The sequence below is a fragment of the Crocuta crocuta genome, unplaced genomic scaffold (genome assembly GCF_008692635.1).
Source record: "Crocuta crocuta isolate KB4526 unplaced genomic scaffold, BGI_CrCroc_1.0 scaffold184, whole genome shotgun sequence".
Taxonomy (NCBI): domain Eukaryota; kingdom Metazoa; phylum Chordata; class Mammalia; order Carnivora; family Hyaenidae; genus Crocuta; species Crocuta crocuta.
The window spans coordinates 4,401,327-4,423,085 of NW_027530006.1; the positions used below are offsets into that span (position 1 = coordinate 4,401,327).

Here is a 21,759-nt window from a genome sequence, read left to right on the forward strand (position 1 = left end):
ATTTTAAACCCCCGTCCCAGCTTTGAACAGGCGTTTGACCTTAGATAAGTTGCTTAATACTCTGAGTCATGAGCACCTCATCTCTCAGCTGAGGGTAATCCCACAGGACTCAAGCTCCTCACTGGCTAAATCCAGCAATGTTTTACAGCAGGTCCTCTGGATAAATCACTTTATATTGGACGGTGAACATTCATTCTTAATCATGTTTGGAGGAAGAACATGTCTTGCTGCCTACGTTGTTCTTTTCTCCAGTTGCCGTGATAATGGTCTTGCTAAAAACACAGATCAATCCTGGCTTTCAACAACTTCCATTCATCCTTTGGATGTAGTTTAACCTTTTTAGCCTAACATGTAAGATCCTTCGTGATCTGGCCTTTGGATGACCTATCTGGCTTCATTTCTTACTACTCCTCTTCCTCATGATCATTATCTCCCTCAACACGGTATGTTCTACCTCCAAGTCTTTGGACACCTTATTCCCTCTAACTGGAACACCTACCCATCCTCCTTTGTTCAAGATTTTACCATTTTAGTTTAGCTATCACCTCCTTGGTGATACTCTTACTCCAGTATCAGGCTGGATCCTTATTCCTAGCATTTAGCATACTCTCCAGTGAGCAGCGAGGTGCCTGCCTGCCTGCCTCCCCTTCTGCCCTGGTGGATCTTAGAGGACAGCACAGTCCCTGGCAACCAGAGGGCATCCAGGAAATAGTGGCTGAATTAATGAAGCAGATATTTTCTTTCCACGTAGACTTTTTTCCCCCTTTCATCTCCCTCCTCTCTCCCAGTCTTTCCCCTTTGCTACTGGCCTTTACTTCTCAAGAGTAAAGCTGCTTCCATCTGTTTCCAATGTCATGTGCGCCATCTCAGCTGCCAAAGGAGCCTGTCACTAATGTGAGGCCTAAGGCTACACGGTCCTACCTTCTTTGGGTGCAGGAGAGGAGCAGTTCTCCCCAGTCTCCACCCTGCACACGTCAGAGTACAGGAACTCGCTTGCCAAACTCTCGCCGGCTTCTGGGAGAGAGAGGAAATTTTATGATGAACAATCTGGCAGCATATGGTTAAAATGTTTGAAGTCCCCAATTCACGGCTGATTAAACAATTCTTTACATAAATAACACCCTACATTCCTGCATATAAATTCAAGGCAGAGATGCAATTTACACTTTCATTTGGTGATCTGGATGGGAAAGAAGCCAGAAATGTCAATTCCTGTAGGCTTACTAGAAATATCGCACTTAAATAGCACCTCTCCAACTTTAAAGACACACAGCTGAAACTCTTCAATAAATACTACTGAGCGTACAGACTTCAGCAAGATTTACACCAAGTCTGCACAGAAAAGCATCGGCAGGCATGAGCGGAAATCCAAGGTCCAGACCAGTTTAGTTCAGAACCCTAAGATGGTTGGCAGGAAATTTCACTCAGTGTCAACTTGGAAGCTGGGATTACATGCCAAGAACGCAGCATTTAGAACAAGGCTGCCTGGCTTAGCCGGTGATAATAATTCTACTTTGTTCCTTGGACTCAGGGCCTCTGGCTACCTGATAAAAAATCAATAACATTTCATTTAATGGTATTAAAATATTTTAACTGACACCAAGGAACCCTTGAGTATCACTCACTCAAGTATAGAATCACTTTGTTTCATTCTCAAAACTGTTCTTGCTCCACATAAAAATAATACACGCTGTCAAACATGCATATAGTAAACAAGCCCCAGAGACAGCCACTGCTGGGGGGTGGTATATTTTTCCATATTGTAAAGGACCTATGTGAGCTTTATTTTAAAGGACATATGTGAGCTTTTTAATTTTCAAAAAATATACACAGATCCTGTTATAATTATTATTCTGCAGTTTCCCACCACATCTTTATGGTTGCTTTTCTTTGAAGGTGTATAAAGATGTGCCCTAAGTGCAGGGGCGCCACCCCCGGGGTCTGCAGTCTAATGAAACACTCCATGTTTAAACTGCTTCCAGTTTCACAATGGAATCAACATTCTTCTATACACATCGTTTCTGCATGCACAGGCAGAACTTTTCCTTTAAGGATCAATTCCTAGAAGTAGATTTATCAAGCCAGAGGGATGCACCCTCCTGTCTTTTGAGGTATATGGTCAAACTGTTTTTGAATAAGTCATATTAGTTTAATACATGATTTCAGAGAATAAATTAAGTGTAGACTCTGGACACTCCCACTCAAGATTCAATATGCCCTACCACCCTTTGAATAAAGTGAGGACTAAGCTCTCTATTCAGAATTCATGCTCCCATGGGGTGCCTGGGTGGCTCAGTCGGTCGGGCGGCCGACTTCGGCTCAGGTCACGATCTCACAGTCTGTGGGTTCGAGCCTCGTGTCAGGCTCTGTCGGCTCAGAGCCTGGAGCCTGCTTCGGATTCTGTGATTCCCTCTCTCTCTCTGCCCCTTCCCGACTCAAGCTCTCTGTCTCAAAACTAAAATAAACAAAAAAAAAAGAGAATTCATGCTCTCAGTGCTAGGGAAGATACCTATATTGCTAAAATCATTATTCTCTTTAGTTCACTTACAATTAAGAAATATTCTTTTAACATTAAAAAAAGATGAGAAGACTCAAACTCACCTGGAAGAGCTGTTTCATTGGGCAACCTGTCTACTTCCAAGATAAAATCATCTTTGAAGAAAAGATAGCCCACTATTGAGAACAGGTAAACCAAGATCAAGGCCAGAACCGCTGTCAAGATGATGGACCGTCCATTGCGAGTGACGCTTTTAATGACATTAAGCAGAGTCTCTTCTCTGTATACCAAATCAAAAAGCTTTAAAAACAAAGAAGACGAGGGGATGGTTTTAAGAAGCCTCTACATTAGATGCATGTATGTATGTACATTATGTATTTCATAATGACAACTTGACTTATAGAGAATTTACCCTTTTAAAAACTCAGAAGTATTCTACTATTATCTTAACACTTTATATTTGCCTTGGGAGAATATAAGCATAGGAAAGGAGGGTGGGAAGCAGTTGGAATTTCAAGTGATTTAGAGGTGCTGGGGAAGGAGCAAATACAGGGTGGTACCAGTGAGTTTCAGCAGCGGGCAAAGGCAAGGAGAGTGATGAGCATGTGTTCATGTAGGGAGTAGTTAGTGAGCTTCCGCTAAGGGCGGGGCATTCTGGAAGCCAGACTGGGCAAGCCCTGGTCCTTGTCCTCCTGAGGTTCAGAGTCTCATGGGGAAGGCCACACCCAACAGGGCAGTGCAGGCAGCGGGGACTCTGGAGTCAAGAGGTGCAAATCTTAGCTCAACCAGAGGACATCACAGCAGTGGGCTAGGTCCTTTTTCCTTCCCTCTGAGCCTCCGTTTCCTCATCTGCAGACATGAGGACAGAGAGCTGTAGTGAACAAAAGCTACATGATGTATATAATGTGTATGGTACATCCTGTACGGCCAACCTTATGTGCTGAGTGTTTCATGGTAAATGGTAATTATAATTTCCTGATGAAGGGACTGGGCCAAGGTCCCACAGTTCCTGGCAAGGTCACTGGTGGTGGTAATACAAGAGGAAGCTTAAACTTCTCCCATCTCTCTAGGGGAGGATGAGAGACCCCCTGAAGTGCACTGTGGGTTCACAGTCTAAGCTTGCCCTATGCTAAGAGACTTGCTCTGTGCAAGAAGTTGGACTATAGGTGTTTCTAGGTATGGAGGTGCTGATGGCTGTTTTTTTCAGCTATTTGGCTGAAGGAAGAATACAGAGACAGGGAGGAGAACTCTGTGGGCTAATTCTTGGACCTGGGAGCTAGTTTTGATCTGGCCTCTGTGCTGACATTGATTGGATTTTCTGAAGGTTCTGCCTCTACATGGCTTTGGGGAATGACTGCACAGCTAAGTGAGTCAGGGAACAAGGGTTTGAGTCCTCACTCTGCTTTTAATTTGTAGCAAGATGTTGGTCCAGCTCTGTAACCTCTCTGGACCTCAGTTTCCTCATCTGTAAAATCAGCAGACTGAAATAGCTGATCTCTAAGTCCCTTCCAATTTATAGTTTCACATCTGAGTTCATTTTCTGGTCAATTAGCCCTTCTGCTTCCATAACACCAATTGGTGTCCTGAGACCTGCATGAAGGGCACCAGGTAAAGGAGGGTACTTAAAAGGAAGGAAGCAAGGAAGAGGTGTTTCACCACTTTAAGAGTATAAAAGGCTAATGCTGCTGTTAACGTTGGTTAAATATTTTCCAGCAAGCCACTATGAAGCAGCAAGTGAGAGCAACTTCAGACAATCAAAAAATGACACTTCTGGGAGGGGTGTGCTAAGAATTCTAAGATTATGTGGCCACCACGACAAGTGATTTTTTTTTCACTCATCTATACCTTCTGGCTTTGAAACAATGGATATGCATTACTTTATAAAGGAAAAACTATTTTCTAATTAGAAAATTACACGTGTTCAATGGACAAAACTTAGAAAACACAGAAAAGCAAACAGAAGAACAAAAATCACCAGTAACTCCACCATCTATAGACATTGACTCAAGTTCTCTCCTTTTGCCTTTATTACGTTAGAAAAAATATAACCTACGTAATACACCATAATACTGGCATACAGTCAGCCTCTTTTACCAAGAAATCATGAACATTGTCACGTCAAAAATAATCACCTAGAATATCAGTGCATGGAAAGACCACCGTTTACCTAACCAAAATATTTTACTTTTTAAAAATAGTCAAGATGTTTTCAATTGCATGTCATTAAAAACAACACTGTGATGAACCCTCTGTACTTGCCTCTATACATACTTGTCCAGTTATTTCTTTTTGGAGAACTTCGAGAAAGGGAATTGTCGGGTTAACTGTTCTAACAGACTACACCGCCCCACTGCTTTCCAGAAAGGCTGCACTGGAGAGTCCAGGCTGTCAGAGGACGGTGCCTGCTGAGATGCCCCCACATGAGGCTTGGGCCTGCTCACGCCTCTGAACCTTTCCATACATCACAGGCACAGCTCAGTCTCTCACTGCTGTCTTAATTAGCAGGTCTTTGTTCAGCATTAAGGATGAACATTCTTCCGGGTTTACTGACCATATGGATTTCTTCTGTTTCCTGCCCATCTATGAACTTCACACATTTTTGTCTCAGGGTGTTAATATTTTCTAAGGATTCACCTGGATGCGGGCCTGAGACCAGGTTCAGCCAGTCCAGGGGTCCCACCCTCCCACTGTGCCTTTCCGGCCTGCTGGCGTGGTGCTTCCACAACCCCAGACATGTGGGTTTTCCCTTCCGAGGGTCTGTCTCCCTCTGTCACAGGCTCGCCTTACTTGTGGAGTGATTTGAATGGTTTCAGTATTCTGTCTGTACTTCTCAGTAAACATATTAAAGACCACTTTTGACACCAAAAGTAATAAGTCACTTGAGGTCAGAGACAAGTCGAGGCCCAGAAGCACACACGAGAGGCATGTAGCCACAATCTAGTTTGATGCTAGCACGTTTTCTACAAGGGAACTGAGCTCAGGTGTCCCTGGAGGCTCAGGGTTACATTGTGACATCAGAGTACAGACTGCATTGTGAGATACCAGTTGCACAGAGCAGGGACTTCTCCACAAGCTCCAGTGAAAGGCACTTCAGGGCTGTGCTTCAGAACTGACTGGGCAGTCGACAGAGCTAAGCTACTATCTGGTCTCTGGCAACTTCCTGGGTGACTCTGGGTAAGTCACCTAACCTCACCAAGCCTCAGTTTCACCATCTGTAATTTGGAGATACTATCTACCTCTGCAGTCGCCGTGAGAAACTCTATGAGAACAGCACACAGTGAATGTTCAGTAAATGGTAGTAACGATGACTTTCCAGATCATGAGGCCTGTGAGGGCAGGGAGGATATCAGTCTGGCTTACCACAACATCCCCACATGTGGCGCTGGCACTGGCTGGCATTTCAAATCACCAAAAGGAGAGGACGTGAATGTATGGAGAAGGAAACGAAGCCAATGGGACATAAAATGTAGAATCGCCTGTCTCTTGGGAGAGATCCCTCAGTTGGGATGGGAGAGATCTGCAACTGAACTCCGCCTCCATGCCCAGGAGGACTGGGGTCTCCCTGACTCAAAAACCACATCCTTATCCAGGGACATCACTGCAGGAGACAAACGGGCTCACAACTATGCACAGGGCTCTCAAGATTTCTGATACAGAGTGACCAAAATAGGCTCCATAATGGCCATCGCAAGTACATCCAGAGACCTCTTTGCCTAAAACCTCAAAGTCTAGCCAGACCTATTTTAAAATGAGGTAAAAGAATCCATTTCCCTCGCCTGCCAACATCTACCACTAATGGAATGAGCTAATCCTGATGACCTGAATGGTGAATTCTTTATGGTGTTTTGGATGGCAGAGGAAGTAAGCGATGACAAAGACTGTAATAATAGCTAGAATTGCGAAGTGTTTCTCGTGTGGTAGTGCTATTCTAAGGCCCTGACGTGCACAGTTGCACATAATCCCCGTGACCGCCATGTGAGGGGGACAGCTTGTTCTCATTTTGTAGATGGGGAAACTGAGGCACAGAGCAATTAAGTAGCCAGCCCAGAGACCACACGGAGGACACCTCCCAGATCTTTCCTTGCTCTGCTATTTGCAAGTTAAGTCCTTTACTTTGAGTTAACACTTAGGCTTTGATCATTTTTTAACCTCACTAACATTTTAATACTTCTAGTCCCTTTATGGATGGTTTTGCTGGGGGATAGGTCAATTTTATGCTTCCTGTCACTTGATGTAGGTACAGGCAAAGGTTTCTTATCTAAAACGCTACCGGTCTAGATTCCCTCTAATAACAGGAGAGTAAGTAGATATTTGGTCTATAATTTAAAAACCTGCTCAGGAGGAAGGTGATAGAAACAACTCATTTTATGGAGTATCAAGACATTAATCCCTTGGCTCAGACTGGAACAAAATCACTTCCAGTGAAAAGGTCTCCTGGACCAATAAATCTACTGAGGTCATTGTCATGAATCTAGGGACTTAGAAAACAGTTCCTACTCTTATTCCATCACTACATGTTCTCTCTGGGAAGTGGGTCCCTTGAGAACTATCAGAAGATGACGGTCTCAACATTCTCCTCAATAAGTGCTGGCTGAGTCCAAGAAAGCAAGGCAAACATAGATGCACGTGGAGGAAACATCCCCTGATCCAGACTCTAGTCACTGTCTGTCACTGACAAGTCAAAGGTCCAACATGCACACATGCATCATGACCCCACACTTCCCACTCTCCTACTAGCTGCTCTGCTCCCTGGGGAGCTTTCCTCTCCAGATCCCCTAAATGAGGCATGTGACCTCATGTTAGACCAGACATACCAATCACCAAAGGAGGGGTCTGTGATGAGACACAGGTCACAGGTCACTCCCAGTTTTCAACATGTAAAATCTTTCCACACCAGGAACTCACCAGCAAACTGTAGAAGAACTCGTGGACGAAGAGCCCCATGGCGCAGATAAGCAGATACAACAAATGGTAAAGGAACTCGACATCCAGAACCATGGCTCGGTAGCCTCTGGTGAACGTTCCACAGTTGCCCACAAAGCTCATCAGAAAGATGATTTTATTGCAGACCTGAGAATAATGACAGGAAAGCCACCTAAGCACGGATCATGCTGAACTTCAGACTTTGTGACAGCTGAGGGCCATTTTCATGCAATGGTCTTTTAGCAACTATGCCCGAGCAAAGCTTCCTTTTTGGACCCAAGTGCCCACCAAACCTGCCAAGAACCATTTTGCAGATCTAACTCTTATCATTACTTTGCTTTTCAGGCATATTTCAAATTATGTGGTAGTCAAATAACTTCACGAGCAACAGTAATCAAGTGGCATTTGTATATGACAAAAACAAAATTAACACATACTGAAATTATGATTTTCGAAATGAGATATGAATCATTTCTAACATTCTTATATGAGTTAGTCAAACACAGAAGTCACCTCAATCTATAAACCCGGTGATCAGCATAAATATTAGCATTTTCTGAATTTCTGTTACGTTCTAGGCATTATAAGGGTTGCAGTGTAATGAGAAGCAGACAGTTTTTGTCTTTCATTACTCCTAATTCATAGGGGAAGTAAGAATTTTCTTGAGGAAAAAAAAGTAAGGGAGACTTCAGGATGAATTCTGTACCTCTGCCCCCTCTTCTGGGAGTAACTTAGAATTTTTCTTTGGGGAACTGTCCCTTTCCATCTATCAGTCCTTGAAATCTGGGCAGGGCTCCATCCCAGTCAATTGGAATATTATACTTCCCTGGCAATATGGATTGGTTCAGGGATAGTCACATGACCAAACGGAACTAATGATATCCACTGAGACCTATCCTGGGACTGTAGCAAAAGACAACTTTGTTATTTCCTTCTGGCCTTGAACCTGAGAGAAAGTAAGCTTCGAAGCTGCTGGCATCCATCTTGCCATACCACTGAGCCTCAGAGTACAATCACTGCCGACCCAAAAGATGGAACTGCATCCTGGCACTACTGTCTGGGCAACTGTATTCATCTGCACCTAAAGCTAGCAGCTTCCTTTCTCAGTCACGTGAAACTATGCATTTTCTCCTTTGCGTACACCGGCATGGATTAGGTTTTCTGACATTTGTAACTGGAGGTTGATCTACTGTATGTTATAGTCCCACCTCGAATAGAAAACCCCATGCCCAGAACGCTGTCTCTAGCAACATGTTGACAGAAAAACTTGAATCAAGAGAAGGATGGAGAGAAAGCTTGTCGGATCTACTTGGTGAAACCATCTTCTGCTACCCTCGCTCCCTTGGCCATAGGTGCTAGGGAGATTCTGCCAGTTAATCTGGTGGGTCACTTTAAGCGAGCTTCTCAGCAATCAGATAAGAGAGAGAGCCAACACCCACAGAGAACGTTAGGCTTTCTCAGACAGGATAAACAGTCTACCAGTTTTGTTTTTGTCTAATATTCTAGCTATCTGTAGTACAGGATCTTTCATAGGGTGACAGAGTATCACTGGCTCTGGATGATCTGTGTTGATGAGGTTTTGGGGTGGGGAAGCAAAAAACCATGCTCTTGTTTACATTCCAGGACCTCAGACATGCCCCGGCTCTGGCCGTCTCAGCAGAGCAATTCGCTTCACTTGAATCCAGTCAAGCCCCTTGACAACGTCTGCCCTGCTTGCCTCTATTGCTTCAACAGCAAATACGTATTCACGGTCTTGGTCTGGTGCCCCCACCTCCGACGGACGCTGCCTAATGAGTCTGACTTCTGGCTTCCTGCCCCACCTCCCCACCATAGCAGCTCCACCCCGTCCAGAAGACTGTGAGAGGGCGCGTGCAGCAGTCAGTCTGCCCTTAGCGCCTAATCCCAGCGCCTGCAACATGACCGGGCTCAGCAGCCCCCCTTGCCCCCGCGCCTGTGCCCCCTGCACCTGGCTGCCAGGACACCACCCGGTCCCGCCTCACCAGCCCCTGCGTGCCAGCACTCCTTCTCAGCCCCAAGCCCCCCTTTCGTCTTCTACGTGCTCCATGTGAGCGCTTCCCTTTTTTGGTTCACTCTGAACACTTATGCTAGTTATTTCAGCTCCCCCCCACCCAGCTAATGTGACTAGAGATGGTAATTAATGGTCTAATTTGAGTCTTTTCCCCAACTGATTTATGTTAAAGAAGTGAGAACTGTGGAATGATCAAAGGCCAGAAACACAGAACTAGACCGTGGATATAGGACAACCACCTCCGAACTACTGAGTTTTCCCTTTTTTATTTACTGGTTTATTCTGTATTTCCGTCCTAAGTGGTTTCCTCTGCACGATACCTACTGTCCCCTCTGCAGAGTCTTCGTCACTCTGCTCATACATTTCCAAATGCCACAGCTAACATCAATGACTTGCTTTGTCACCTCAAGCCTAGTAAGTCAACAGTTTAAGTACATTTTCACCCTGAAAACTAGGTGTCTGCATGGCTTCCTTTGGGTCCGGTGCCTCATTGTTTTCCTAGTCATGTGGGACTGAAGATGTGGAGCTGGAATTGGCTCCTTCATGGCCCTGTCAAGACAGTCATACCTTATTGGCCTGTAGACGAGTGGCCCACCTGCCTCCAGTCCTTCCCACTGGATTCCACATCACATGCCACTACTTGAGGGCATTTTTCCAAGAATACTTCTTTGTATATACCGTTTCTTTGCTCAGAAAAACTTGAGTCATTTCCCACTACTGGGAATAGAGTTTCCCAACCTATATTCTACCACACTAATTCCACGTGATACTTAAAATGTGGGCCAGTAAGTTTAGGAAACACAGATACACTGCTTCCCTTTGTCAGAGATTAACCCTTATCATGCATGTTAAAGTCTCTCAGAACTCCTAGAGTAAAAACCCTTTAATTTTTTTAACGCAGCCTCTCCCTCACTGATTTGATCATGGAGCCCCCTTTTCACCTAAGATTTACCAACTTGGAACATGCTTTGGAGGCACTGAGCTGGAGGATGAGGCCTAAGGGCATTCAGTGCCCCGGTGACCTGTACTGGGATCAGGTCCCAGGTGTCCCTCCCTGAACCAGCCAGAGGGGAGCTCTACTGCTGGCGGTCTCTCCAGAGTGTCCTGGGCCTTCCCCCCTGCTGGGGCCTGTGGGGCCTCCTGGAAAATGCTCTTCTCCATCCCTGCTTTCTGGCCTGTCCTTTCTATTCTTCACAACAGAGCTGCAACCCTGCCTCGCCCCTGGACTTCATCGGCTTGAAGTGGTCCCTGCTCACCTCCTGTCCTTGCTGCCTCTGCCATCTGAATATCCATTTGGGGACATTTACTGTTGCACGGAATTACTACATTAATCTTACTTTGTTACATCACTTCCATTTTTGTACGGTGACCTCAGCTTCCTTATACGATCAGGGCAGAAACCTCTGGAAAGGAGTTTCGATCCCCAGAGCGCCTCACATGTCCAAACTTTCTGCTTCCGTTCACCAGGAAACCTCTCCGATTTATGGTCCTGTGTCAGCTGTCTCCCCTTCCTGAGAAGTCCCCCTGCAGGCCGGTTGGCATCAGCTGCAGTGAAGGAGCACTTCCAAACGTCACCACAGACTTTGAAGTAACGGATTCTCTGCTCACCTCTCTACCTGCTCCATTTCTTTTTTTTTTTTAGCTTTTTTTTTTTAATAGTTTATTGTCAAATTAGTTTCCACATAACACTCAGTGCTCATCCCCACAAGTGTCCTCCTCCATGCCCATCCCCCCCTCCCCCCACATCCATCAGTCCTCAGTTTTTGTCTACCTGCTCCATTTCTGTTTGAACAATTCCTCCTGCCTCTTCTCTTGGTTCTGCGTGGCCCTCACACAAGTGGGTGTGTGGTATTGATATTTGATCATGGACTTCTACTGGCTAAAATCTCCCGTCCCAGCAAACCTTTGACCTGGCTGGAAGAACTAGTTTACATCTCAATTGTTCTCCCTCTGCCTGCCTTACTTCTGAGAGGGATCTTCCCTAAAAAGGAGACTTGTCAGTGCCCAGAAAATAGATTAAGAGGTTCACTGTACCGTGAGAAGGTTGAGAGGGAGGTGTCCACCCACACCACTTTTGCTTCTGCTATTTTAACAGCTGACCCGAACAGTGTTTTTCTGCTCTGAAAGCACAGGCCAAGATTCTGGGAACGAGAATGGGAGTAATTCCTGTTTGTATGTAAACAAGCAAGTGGCTATGAAGCTATTATACTTACATTGAAAGCTCCCAGAAGAAACAACGTGGGTTGTAATCCAACTGAAAATATCAACCGGAGAATTGTGGAGGCAATTAAGGCCCGGATGCCATGGGGCTTGGGAAGGGCAATGACAATGGCCAGAGAGATGAGCATGGCTGTCCACAGCAGTCCTGACCAGTGTGGCTCCAGTGTTCCTGGAAAGACAAGGTAAGGCTCTAAGAGATCAGCGTTTCACCGAGTAAGAGGCAACCAACCAAAATGGGCTTAATGACTTTCTTCAATTAACAAACTGGCCTTATTGTCCAGTGTCTCACCTCTAATTCTCTGCCCCAGACATAACTCATCACACCCATGTCTTTTCACCTGTGAGCCTTGACCCATGTTCATCCTACCTGGGACATTTTTCTCCCTTTCCTATTCACCTAAGGTCTTCATTGAGATATCAACTCTTCCTCACCGCCTTCCTCTTCAGAAATTTACGCCAGATGCCCCTTCCTCTCTGTGTTCTCAGTCCCCATCCTGGTCATCCGTATACCACACGTTTTCTGGGTGTCAGTTTACCCATCTTTCTCTCCCCTCTGCCCCTACCCTAACTGCACCCCAAACAGGTTCAAAGTTCCCTGAAGGAAGCACTGGGCACCCAGGAGGCACTCATCAGATGAATTTGTTCCATCAATAAAACCCATACATGTATCACATTTCACTCTTCAGGAAGACGAACTAGAAGCCGAAACTTCTAATTTCTATTAAAAGGACGCAAAGGAAAATTGCAGGTCCCCTGCCTGAATCAGATTTCTTCAAGGGAAGGAGGAAGGCAACTTCCGTATCATTAACATCATCCTACAATTAGATTATCCTTGTAGTCAAAGAGCTTATACCAGTTTTTGTCATCTCTTGCTATTTCAAGTTCTATTTAGAGTGTCCCACGAGACGGCTTAGTTATATAACATGAGCCAACATGGCTAAAAATATAGTTCTGTAAAACACTCATTAAAAAAAATAAAACCCTATTTCAAATGCTGTCACATTTTGAGTCTCCTTCAGATGTAAACAAGCAGCACTACATGATTAAGGCCACTTATATAAAGGAGTTTCACTTCTCCAGAACTGCTGGGATTGAAGCCCCACCCAGAAAAGAGACACGCTTGTGAGTTACAGCTCTTCCACGAGCCTGCTGGCTGCCCTAGTTCATCTGTCCATGCCCGCCGAGTCACTTTCTCTAGAAACTGTTCCCCCCACTCCCAGCCACTTCCTTCTTCCCTTGTGATATCCTTCAAAAGGGAAACCTGATTAGAAAAGGGCACAGAAAGGCAGAAGCTTTTGGGAAATTTAGTAAGACATGGATACTGAGGCATATGTCACTTCGTGTGCATGCAACAATGGTTAGGTATCACAGTAAGCTCTTTACGTTCGTTGGTTATTGTTTATTTGATCCTCCCACCCAGCTTAACAATTTATCTTCACTTTACCCTGGAGGAAACCGAGTCTTGCCTTACATGTCTTGCCTAAGGTGGCAGTGCAAATGGCTGGAGTCTGTAAGCTTCTGAAGTTGATGGTCCTTAACTGACAATTAAACACACACACACACCACCGATTTTATGCTTATAATGTGATAAATTTCGGCAGTTTATAAAGTCACAGAACCACAGGTAACTGTCAGCACAATCAACATTTTTATGGCCCTAAAGGGTTTCCTTGTGCTCTTTGCAGCTAGTCCATTCCCACCCCGACACAACCACTGATGTCCCTTCTATCACTACAGCTTTGCATTCTCCAGAATTTCATAAAGATGGGAACATAATCCTACTAGTAGGTAGTCTTTTTAATTCTTTCACTTAGCAAATTTTTAAGATTTAGTCACATTATTTTGTGTATTAAGTATTCTATTCTTCCTATTGGTGTAATATGCCATGATCTGGATATACCACAATTTATTTACCAATCAACAATTAACGGATATTTGTTGTTTCCAGTTTGTGTTATTATAAATAATGTTACTGGGAACATTCAGGTACAAATCTGGGAATGGACATAAGTTTTTGTTTCCCTTGGGCAAATACGTGGAAATAGATACTTGGATCCTAAAGATATGTTTTAGTTTCTAAGACACAACCATACGGTTTTCACGAATGACTGCATTATTCAGTAGTATGTGGGTGTTCCACCTGTTCTACATCGGCACCAATACCTGGTAGAGTCAGTATTTTCTTTCTTTTCTTTTCTTCTCTTTTCTTTTCTTTTCTCTTCTCTTTTCTTTTCATCATCTATCTTCAGTATTTTTGATTGTAGTCATTCTAGTGAGTTTCTAGTGGTATGTCACTGTAGTTTTCACTCATATGTCTCTGATAACTACTGATGTTGAGTATCTTTTTAAAAAATTTTTTTTTAAACATTTATTTATTTTTGAGACACAGAGCATGAGCAGGGAAGGGGCAGAGAGAGAGGGAGACATAGAATCTGAAGCAGGCTCTGGGCTCTGGGCAGTCAGTACGGAGCCCAACGTGGGGCCCAAACCCATGAATAGTGAGATCATGACCTGAACTAAAGTCAGATGCTCAACTGACTGAGCCACCAAGGTGCCCCACCCTTTCTTAAAAAATTTTTTTTTAACATTTGATGTTGAATATCTTTCTACGTGCTGTTGCGCATTCTTTTGTGAAATATCTGATGAAATCTTGTGCCCTTTGTTTTAATTGAGCAGTCTTTTTATTACTGAATTGTTAAGAGTTTTTTTTATGTATTCTATAAGCCTTTGGTCAGATACATATTTTGTATATATTTTCTCCCAGTCCGTGTACTGATTTTCATTTTCTTTAAGTGTCTAATCACCATCTGGGGCGCCTGCATGGCTCAGTCATTTAAGTGTCTGACCTTGGCTCAGATCATCATCTTGTGGTCTGTGAGTTTTGAGCCCTGCATCAGGCTCTGTGCTGACAGCTCAGAGTCTGGAGCCTGCTTTAGATTCTGTGTCTCCCTCTCTTTCTCTGCCCCTCCCCTGTTCACACTCTGCCCTTCTCTTTCTCAAAAATAAACAAACATTAAAAAATTTTTTTAATTAAAGATATTCGCCCTCTTAAACCGCCTCAAGATCTCGGCATAATAAATGGGACCAGTACAGTGGATGTACCCAAATCCTGAAGGGGCCAAAATAAAAACCTGTTGTCTCCCGACTATAAAAGCAGTGTTAAAAAATGCTAGATTTTAAGAAACCAATTATAGAAAGACATCTTTAAGACAATTGGAAAAACATGAATATGGACAGGCTATTACACGATTTACTGTTAGTTCTGTTAGATATGATAATGTTATGGTAATTATACATATTTTGAAATATTCTTAGAAGTTAGAGATGCACACTGAAATATTTATGGGCAAAACAACAAGATGTCTAGACTTCTTTAAAATCTTTCAAAATACAGTTGGAGAAGAGATGAAACAAGATTGACAAAATGCTGGTAGTTGTTAAACCTGGGTTAACAGATACATGGCAGTGTATTAACTGTTATTATTTGTGTATCTATTTGAAAATTTCAAAAATGAAAGTTTAAAAGGCAGTATTATATTTGCTTTGATCATCGTAGCATGCTCACAAGTTCAGTAAAGAATGTGAATCTGCCCAGGTTTCATGCTTTCCAAAGGCTGTGTGACTCATCAGTTCTGAAATAAAGGGGGAAAGGATACTTTTGAAAAGGAGCTTTTAAGGCCACCAGTATTCTTGGCAGCCATAGGCCTAATAAGCCACAGAGCCATTTTAGCACTCATAAAAAGGGGGACATTCAACTGGGACATTTTGGAAATCCTGGTTTTAGGGTTTGACATGAACAAATACCAATCTCAAAGAAATACTTTCAAGTAACCAACCTGATCTTATTTTGAGGCAATGCTAATACAGCCCTCCTCTTGACGATGGTTAGCAGTGAGTATAGAAGATGCCCCCAACATGTCTTACAAGAGAAAAATACATCTCTCTGAGAGTGAAGTGACGTGTTTGAGGTGAGCTCAGTCACTATAATGGAAAAGGCTTCCTGAGGTCAGATGAATCTCTTTCTTTCCTGGGAGAGCTAATTATGCTTTCCACTTAACCCATCCACATGAAGTTTCTAAAGCCCATGCTGCCAAAACAGAAAGTCTGAACTACTACAGATCAGCCAGATCACCACTTTACAGTTGGAAGGACCTTTAACAATCCTATCATCACTGTGTCTTGAACTTGTGTAGGCAAGAAACAGGATGCCCCAGAGATCCTGATTGAGTCGATCACTATTTTTCCCTGAACTATACAGGGAATTCCTAATTCATACCAAGGTTTCACAAGTGGTGACTAGGTCAATTTAAGTACTTTTAATAGAGAAGAAGGATCAGGAAGACTAACTGAAGCTGCCACCCAGAGATTCTGGACTTTGTAAATCAAGTATTCCACTGGACAAGGCTTGTCACGGAAGGGGAGGGGAGCCATCAAGTGCCTTTCTTCACACAAGGTCCTGAACATTTCCACAAATGACCAGTGAAGAAAACTGTCAAGGTGTATAATAAAAATTGATTTTTATTGAAAAATCAATTTTATTGATTTTTAATGAAATGGAAATAAAGGAAAACACATCCAAAGTAATGGCTGAAGAATAGGTTATGATGAGCATGACGACTTTCCTGAGATGGAAAGAGAGCTAAGCTCTGTCACTCCGAGTATTTTGCACTCTTACCTCTGCTGACCCGCAGCCTGGCTGGGCACACGCTCCCTCAAAGAAAACCTCACAGCCCTGTGAACCTGCAGCATCTTTTCACCCAGGGGCACTTATGACCCCTGACATGGCATTTAAAAGGAAAATACCCCCAGACTTGTGTTTAGGTAGTGCTTTGTGGGGGAAAAGAATCACTGAAACAAAGATTTCAATTTAACTGAAGGCCAAGCAGAAAAGCTAACTCCTCAAGTGGGTATGTTGGATACCTAAGCATCACAGAACAAGTCATGACTTTCAAAACGACCTTAAAAAGACTAAGTATAGACATGCTGTCTCATCATGTATACACATCTGCATTATTAGGCTCAAGAGCTAAGCCTGGAGCTGCTACAGTTTTTGTATCTTACTTTTAGGCTCTTTATTCCCTGTATTTCACAAAAGGTGGCTACTGGTCAGTTGTTACATATGTGAGATGAGCTTCCAGGTAGGTCTGATGAAAAACGTAGCTGAGAAGGAGACTTCTCAAGAGGCTGTATACACTATCAGAAAAGGGGTCATGGATGTGTAACAGGAGAGGGGCTTCTGCTGGGCCCCAGAAGCCCAGAAGTGTGAATAATTCTAGAATGCTGTCAAGCAAATGGAGGAACCACAAAGAGAAAAATGGCCCTCCTGATTTGTCTCTCTGTTCCCAGAGAACTATGTAAAATGCACATACCGAGGGACTGGAAGGAGAGAGGGGGCAGAGAGGATACCCATGAAGATCATGGATGTGTTTTACTGTGTGAATGATGGCATGCAGCTCTTAAAGCCGTCTCCTCAAGCCCCTTGACCAAGAAATAAAAAAAAAAAATATATATATATATANTTAGCCTGAAATTAATTCTCTAAGTACAGTATGGGGAAAATAATCTACTGGAGTGAACAACAAAATATCTATGTTCTAGGGTTAGCTCTGCCACTAGAGCTCTGCAGCTCTGGCTAAATCTCTCAACTTCTCTGAACAAGAGTTTCCCAATATATAAAACAAGGAGACTGACTGAGACTGTTTCTTACAGGTGTCAGAGTGTATAGCTTCTTCTCTTTCCTTCCTGGTAAGAAAATGTGGACACAAAATTGACATGGTTTCATACAAGATTTAAACCTAAACCTGTGGTAAAAGCTGCAATCTCATCTTTGTCCGAAAATGGGTAACTGAGATCCCCTAATATTGCACCAATACTTCCAGAGATCCTATTTAAGATGCAAGTCATAACCTTCTTGCTGCTTCTAGTAGTTTCTTTGAAACAAAAAAAATATGGGTACCTCCTCGGACTCCTTTAAATGGGTAGAAAAAGGCCACAAGCAGGTTCATCAGGACAGCCAGGTTAAATGAAATGCTGCTCCAGAAAGACATGTTGCGGGCACACCAATACAGAACGGGCTGGGCTGTGAAAACAAAGACCAGGCCATGTAAGGTTCGAAGTCAGAAAGCTGGGAATCCCACTTGGCCCTTCCTCCCGCTCTGCCCCACAAGCCCACTTTTGTTCCCAGTTTTTACCACAACAGTAAAAAAATGATCATTTGTTTTGAGGTTGACTCATAGGCTCACAGCGACATTAGATTGGTTTATTTCTGTTTGGAGTACTTACTGGAACAGAAGACGTATTTGGCGACAAGGAAGCGAATAAAAGAAGAAAAGTTGAAACATCTAAAAACCCTGCATGCCCCAGTCAACACCACCAGTTATGGAATCTGGGGTTGTCCAGAGTTCATGCACTGAATCTTCAATCCATCACTGAATCTGGGACCAGAGGAGATGCTCAGAGAGACCCAAGAACTTAATCAGCCTTTCAGAAGTGTGGGGCTCCAGTTGGAGGGAAACACAAGATTCAGAGTTGGCCCAGCTGGGCTCCAGACTAGGGTGGCTACCATTTCCACACTCCTCTCTTGCTCAAAATCCTCCACTAATTCACAGTGAGCCATCTGACATTTTCCTGAAGTCTAATGATCACACCAGGGGCAGGGAGCTGGGGGAGGGAGCTGCTGACTGGGGAGTGAGCAGCAGAGCTCCCATTCCCATGAATGGGAGGCTACCATGGATAGAGGATGTGGTACCAAAGCCAACACTAATAGGCAAGAGACACTTGCCATACTGCTGCCATTTTTTACAGGCAATATCACACTGGCTGGACACACTCAGCGTTACAACAACAGGCCTCTGGTCACATGGTGAGTGGTGGTGCTTCCTTTTCCCATGAATTCTTATCCAGCAGTGCCTTATGCTTAGGATGATGCTCAAATATAGATGTGGAAGGAATAATTTCAGTCTCCATACCAGAAGCAGGGTTTCTAAAAGATAGATTCATTCAACATTATCTCCCTCCAAACAAGTATGGCGTATGGGAGAATGGGTCTCTATGGTGTGTTTCTCTTTCCCAATGAAGTCATCATTTAACTCAAGGACAGCAGCCAATGACAAATCCAATGGCCCTATAATGATGCCTAGAGCAGCAGCCAACTCTTTGAAAGCTTCTCTCCAAAATAAAGTTATGCCACAATTAAACAGAGCCCTGGGTAATTTAATAATTACCCATTTCAGGTTCATACTTGGAAACAGGAAATGTTTCCAAAGTCTAGAGTTTTAGGGCTACAAGCACCATCTAGTTTAAAATCTCTCATTTTACAAATGAGGGAAACTGAGGCCCAGCAAAGTGTGGAAGTTTTGGAGGAGATACTAACACCTGGGTCAGTGATCCCTTCGGACACTGGACAAGGACAAAGCTAAGTGGCTCATGTCAACATTCAGAAGAGACGCTGACCAGGATTCAGTCAACCTCCATTAATTAATTTTTTTTTTTTTTTAGGTTAATTGGTGAAACAAATTTAAGATGAGAAATCATCTGCTCTGGAAATAATAACTACTGGTGTTTCTTTTGGGACTGAAGCCCATTTCTGTTTTTTTTTTTTAAATTAAAATTTTTTTTTTNTGGACACTTAGGTGAAGCCCATTTCTGATCTGGACACGTAAACTCCAGGGGAGATGGGTGGCAAGAATGGGAAAAGGTAGGTAATGGCGGAAGATGAGTGGTGGGTACGTGGGAGTTTATAACGTCCTCTCCACGTCAGTGTACATATAAAAAGCTCGTATAAAGTAAACAAAAAATAGGAAATGGCAAAGCTCAGTGATGCTGTATGTAAGCCAAACTTCTCTTGAGGGGGGCTCTCAATATCAAATGTAAGAGCAGCCACTGGAGGATGCTTTAATTGTAATAAGTGACCTTCAACTACGGCAGATAGTTCACAAATCATATATTTATAAAGCTAACATACTTGAATTGCAGTATCTTTCTGAATATGATAACTATTCAGTCCTTCAAATCAAATGAGTCTCTATCCAGGTGCAAAAAGATACTTAGAGACCAACCTCGACAGACACCGTCTTCTATTTCCAATGACACAAGAAACTGTGACCTCATCTAAGTTTCCAGTCTTTCCTCTCCTGCTTCTCTTCCCCAGATAAGCTACCTTTACATCCCAGTCTAGTGGTGGCTCCCTGAATACATGCAGCACTTCGAGCCTCGGTTCACTGCCCCCTTGCTGGTTCAAAAATATGTCCACAAAGTCTTTGCCGCTCTCTTCCTCAAGGGGTGCAGCTTAATTCCCTTCCCCTTGAGTGTGGGCTGGACTTAGTCACCACTTCTAAGACAGTACACAAGTGATGGGTGTGTTTCCTGAGACTAGGTCACAAAAGGCACTGCAGCTTCCTCCTCCCTCTCCCCTCAGTCATGTGCTCTGAGGAAACCAACCGCCATTTTGTGTAGAACTTGAGCAGTCCTGCAGAGGGGCCCATGTGGAGAAGAAGTGAGGCCTCCTCACAACAGTCACGAGAGTCAGCAGAGAAGTGGGTCCCCCAGGTCCCTCAAATATTTAGATTCGGAGGGTCTGGCTCCCAACTTGACCGCAGCACCTCATGAAAAATCTTGAGTCAGAACCACCCAGCTGAGCCACTCCCAAACTCCGGACCCTGAGAAACTGTGAGGAAATAAATATTAATTGTTTTAAGCCACTAAATTTTTTTTGTTTTTAACTATTTTTAATGTTTATTTAGTTTTAAATAAACTAAATAGAGAGAGAGAGCACAAGCAGGAAAGGGGCACAGAGAGGGAGACTCAGAATCTGAAGCAGTCTCCAGGCTCTGAGCTGTTGTCGGGGCTTGAACACAAACCAGGAGATCATGACCTGAGACAAAGTTGGATGCTTAAGTGACTGCATTCAGGCGCCCCTAAGCCACTAAGTTTTGAGGTAATTTATTATACAATATAATGCAACTAATGTACCTTGTGTGATGGGAGAATACCAGCCCCGCCACCCTTCCTCCCTCCCTGGTCCCCAAGATGTCCACATCCTAATTTTTGGAGTCAGTGAATATGTTACCTTTCATGGGAAAAGGGACTTCAGAGATGTGATACAGTTAAGGATCTGGGGATGGGGAAATTATCCCGAATTATACAGTGGGCCAAACACAATCACAAACATCCTTACAAGGAAGAAAGGGTGTGGCCGTGCCAGAGGCAGGGTCCTACAGTGTGAGTAAGGCTCTCCTGGCCACGGCTGGCTTTGCAGATGGAGGAAGAGGCCAAGAGCCAAACAACGCAAGAAGCCCGTAGAAAGTGGAAAAAGCTAGAACCTTTAGAAGGCAGGCAGTCCTGCCAACACTTGATTTTTAGCCCAATGAGCACCTCTGTACATTTCTGGCCTCCGGAACTGTAAGATAGTAAATGTATGTTGTGGTAAGCCTCCAAGTCTGTGGTAATTTGTTACAGTAGCAATAGGAAATGAATCTACCTTCCCTCTCCGCACACTTGCAGGCTTATGTTTATCCAAGTCCTATGTATCTTCCCAGATGCTGTTCAGATCCTGTCTTTTCTCAGAAAGCTGCCTTTCCGATACTTCCACGGTGTGTGCTTCATTACAGCCCTGCTCATTGTCAGGTGGCTCAATTACAGCCACTTAAAAAGATGCCCCTGTTGCCCATGCCTGTCACATGGCAGGTTCACAGAGGAAGGAATCACAGCTTACACATGATGAACCCCTCTCTGTACTTTATAGCATGTTTTCTCCTTACTACCAGTAAAAGTTGGCTGGGCTGATGTACCTACTACATCACATTTACAAAGACAGGGTACCATGATCCCATTTAGGCAGGTCAATCTAAACTACTGAACCCCAGAGCACCGCTTGGTAACCTTGTTTCCTAGACTTTGTGTCTGGGCTGTGCCAGGGGACCTGGACTCCATGTATACACGGCAACAGAATTCCCCAGCTCTATGTGGATGGGTGTGATAACCCTGAGGAAAAACCCCAAGTAGGAAAATGTCAGCATATGTAACCAGGCCTCTGTTTCCTCTTTCACAATCTTTTCGTTTTCTTAGCCCAGGGTTTTCACTTCACTGGGGC

The 21,759-nt window shown here is 43.8% G+C and overlaps 1 protein-coding gene and 2 long non-coding RNA genes across 8 annotated transcripts in view; 2 read left to right on the top strand and 1 right to left on the bottom strand.

Annotated features, from left to right (window-relative positions):
* The window catches only part of ITPR1 (inositol 1,4,5-trisphosphate receptor type 1), a 331,759-nt gene that overhangs the window by 30,838 nt on the left and 279,162 nt on the right, over positions 1-21,759 (bottom strand). For all 5 annotated transcript variants that reach the window (XM_077763745.1, XM_077763742.1, XM_077763744.1 and 2 more), the window contains 5 exons: positions 17,626-17,748; positions 11,663-11,838; positions 7,403-7,567; positions 2,602-2,797; positions 922-1,014 (listed from right to left, as the gene is read on the bottom strand). In XM_077763745.1, the coding sequence (XP_077619871.1) occupies positions 922-1,014; positions 2,602-2,797; positions 7,403-7,567; positions 11,663-11,838; positions 17,626-17,748 (753 nt within the window). The remainder of the gene's footprint in view (positions 1-921; positions 1,015-2,601; positions 2,798-7,402; positions 7,568-11,662; positions 11,839-17,625; positions 17,749-21,759) is intronic.
* On the top strand, positions 5,582-7,868 carry LOC144231308 (uncharacterized). Its single transcript, XR_013335041.1, has 2 exons — positions 5,582-5,671; positions 7,395-7,868. It is a non-coding gene; the product is annotated as an uncharacterized LOC144231308 (long non-coding RNA).
* Positions 10,763-19,243, top strand: LOC144231306 (uncharacterized). Of its 2 annotated transcripts, none has more exons than XR_013335039.1 (3): positions 10,763-11,037; positions 11,577-11,851; positions 19,167-19,243. It is a non-coding gene; the product is annotated as an uncharacterized LOC144231306 (long non-coding RNA). The 2 variants fall into 2 exon arrangements; XR_013335038.1 differs by lacking the exon at positions 19,167-19,243 and adding an exon at positions 12,253-12,639.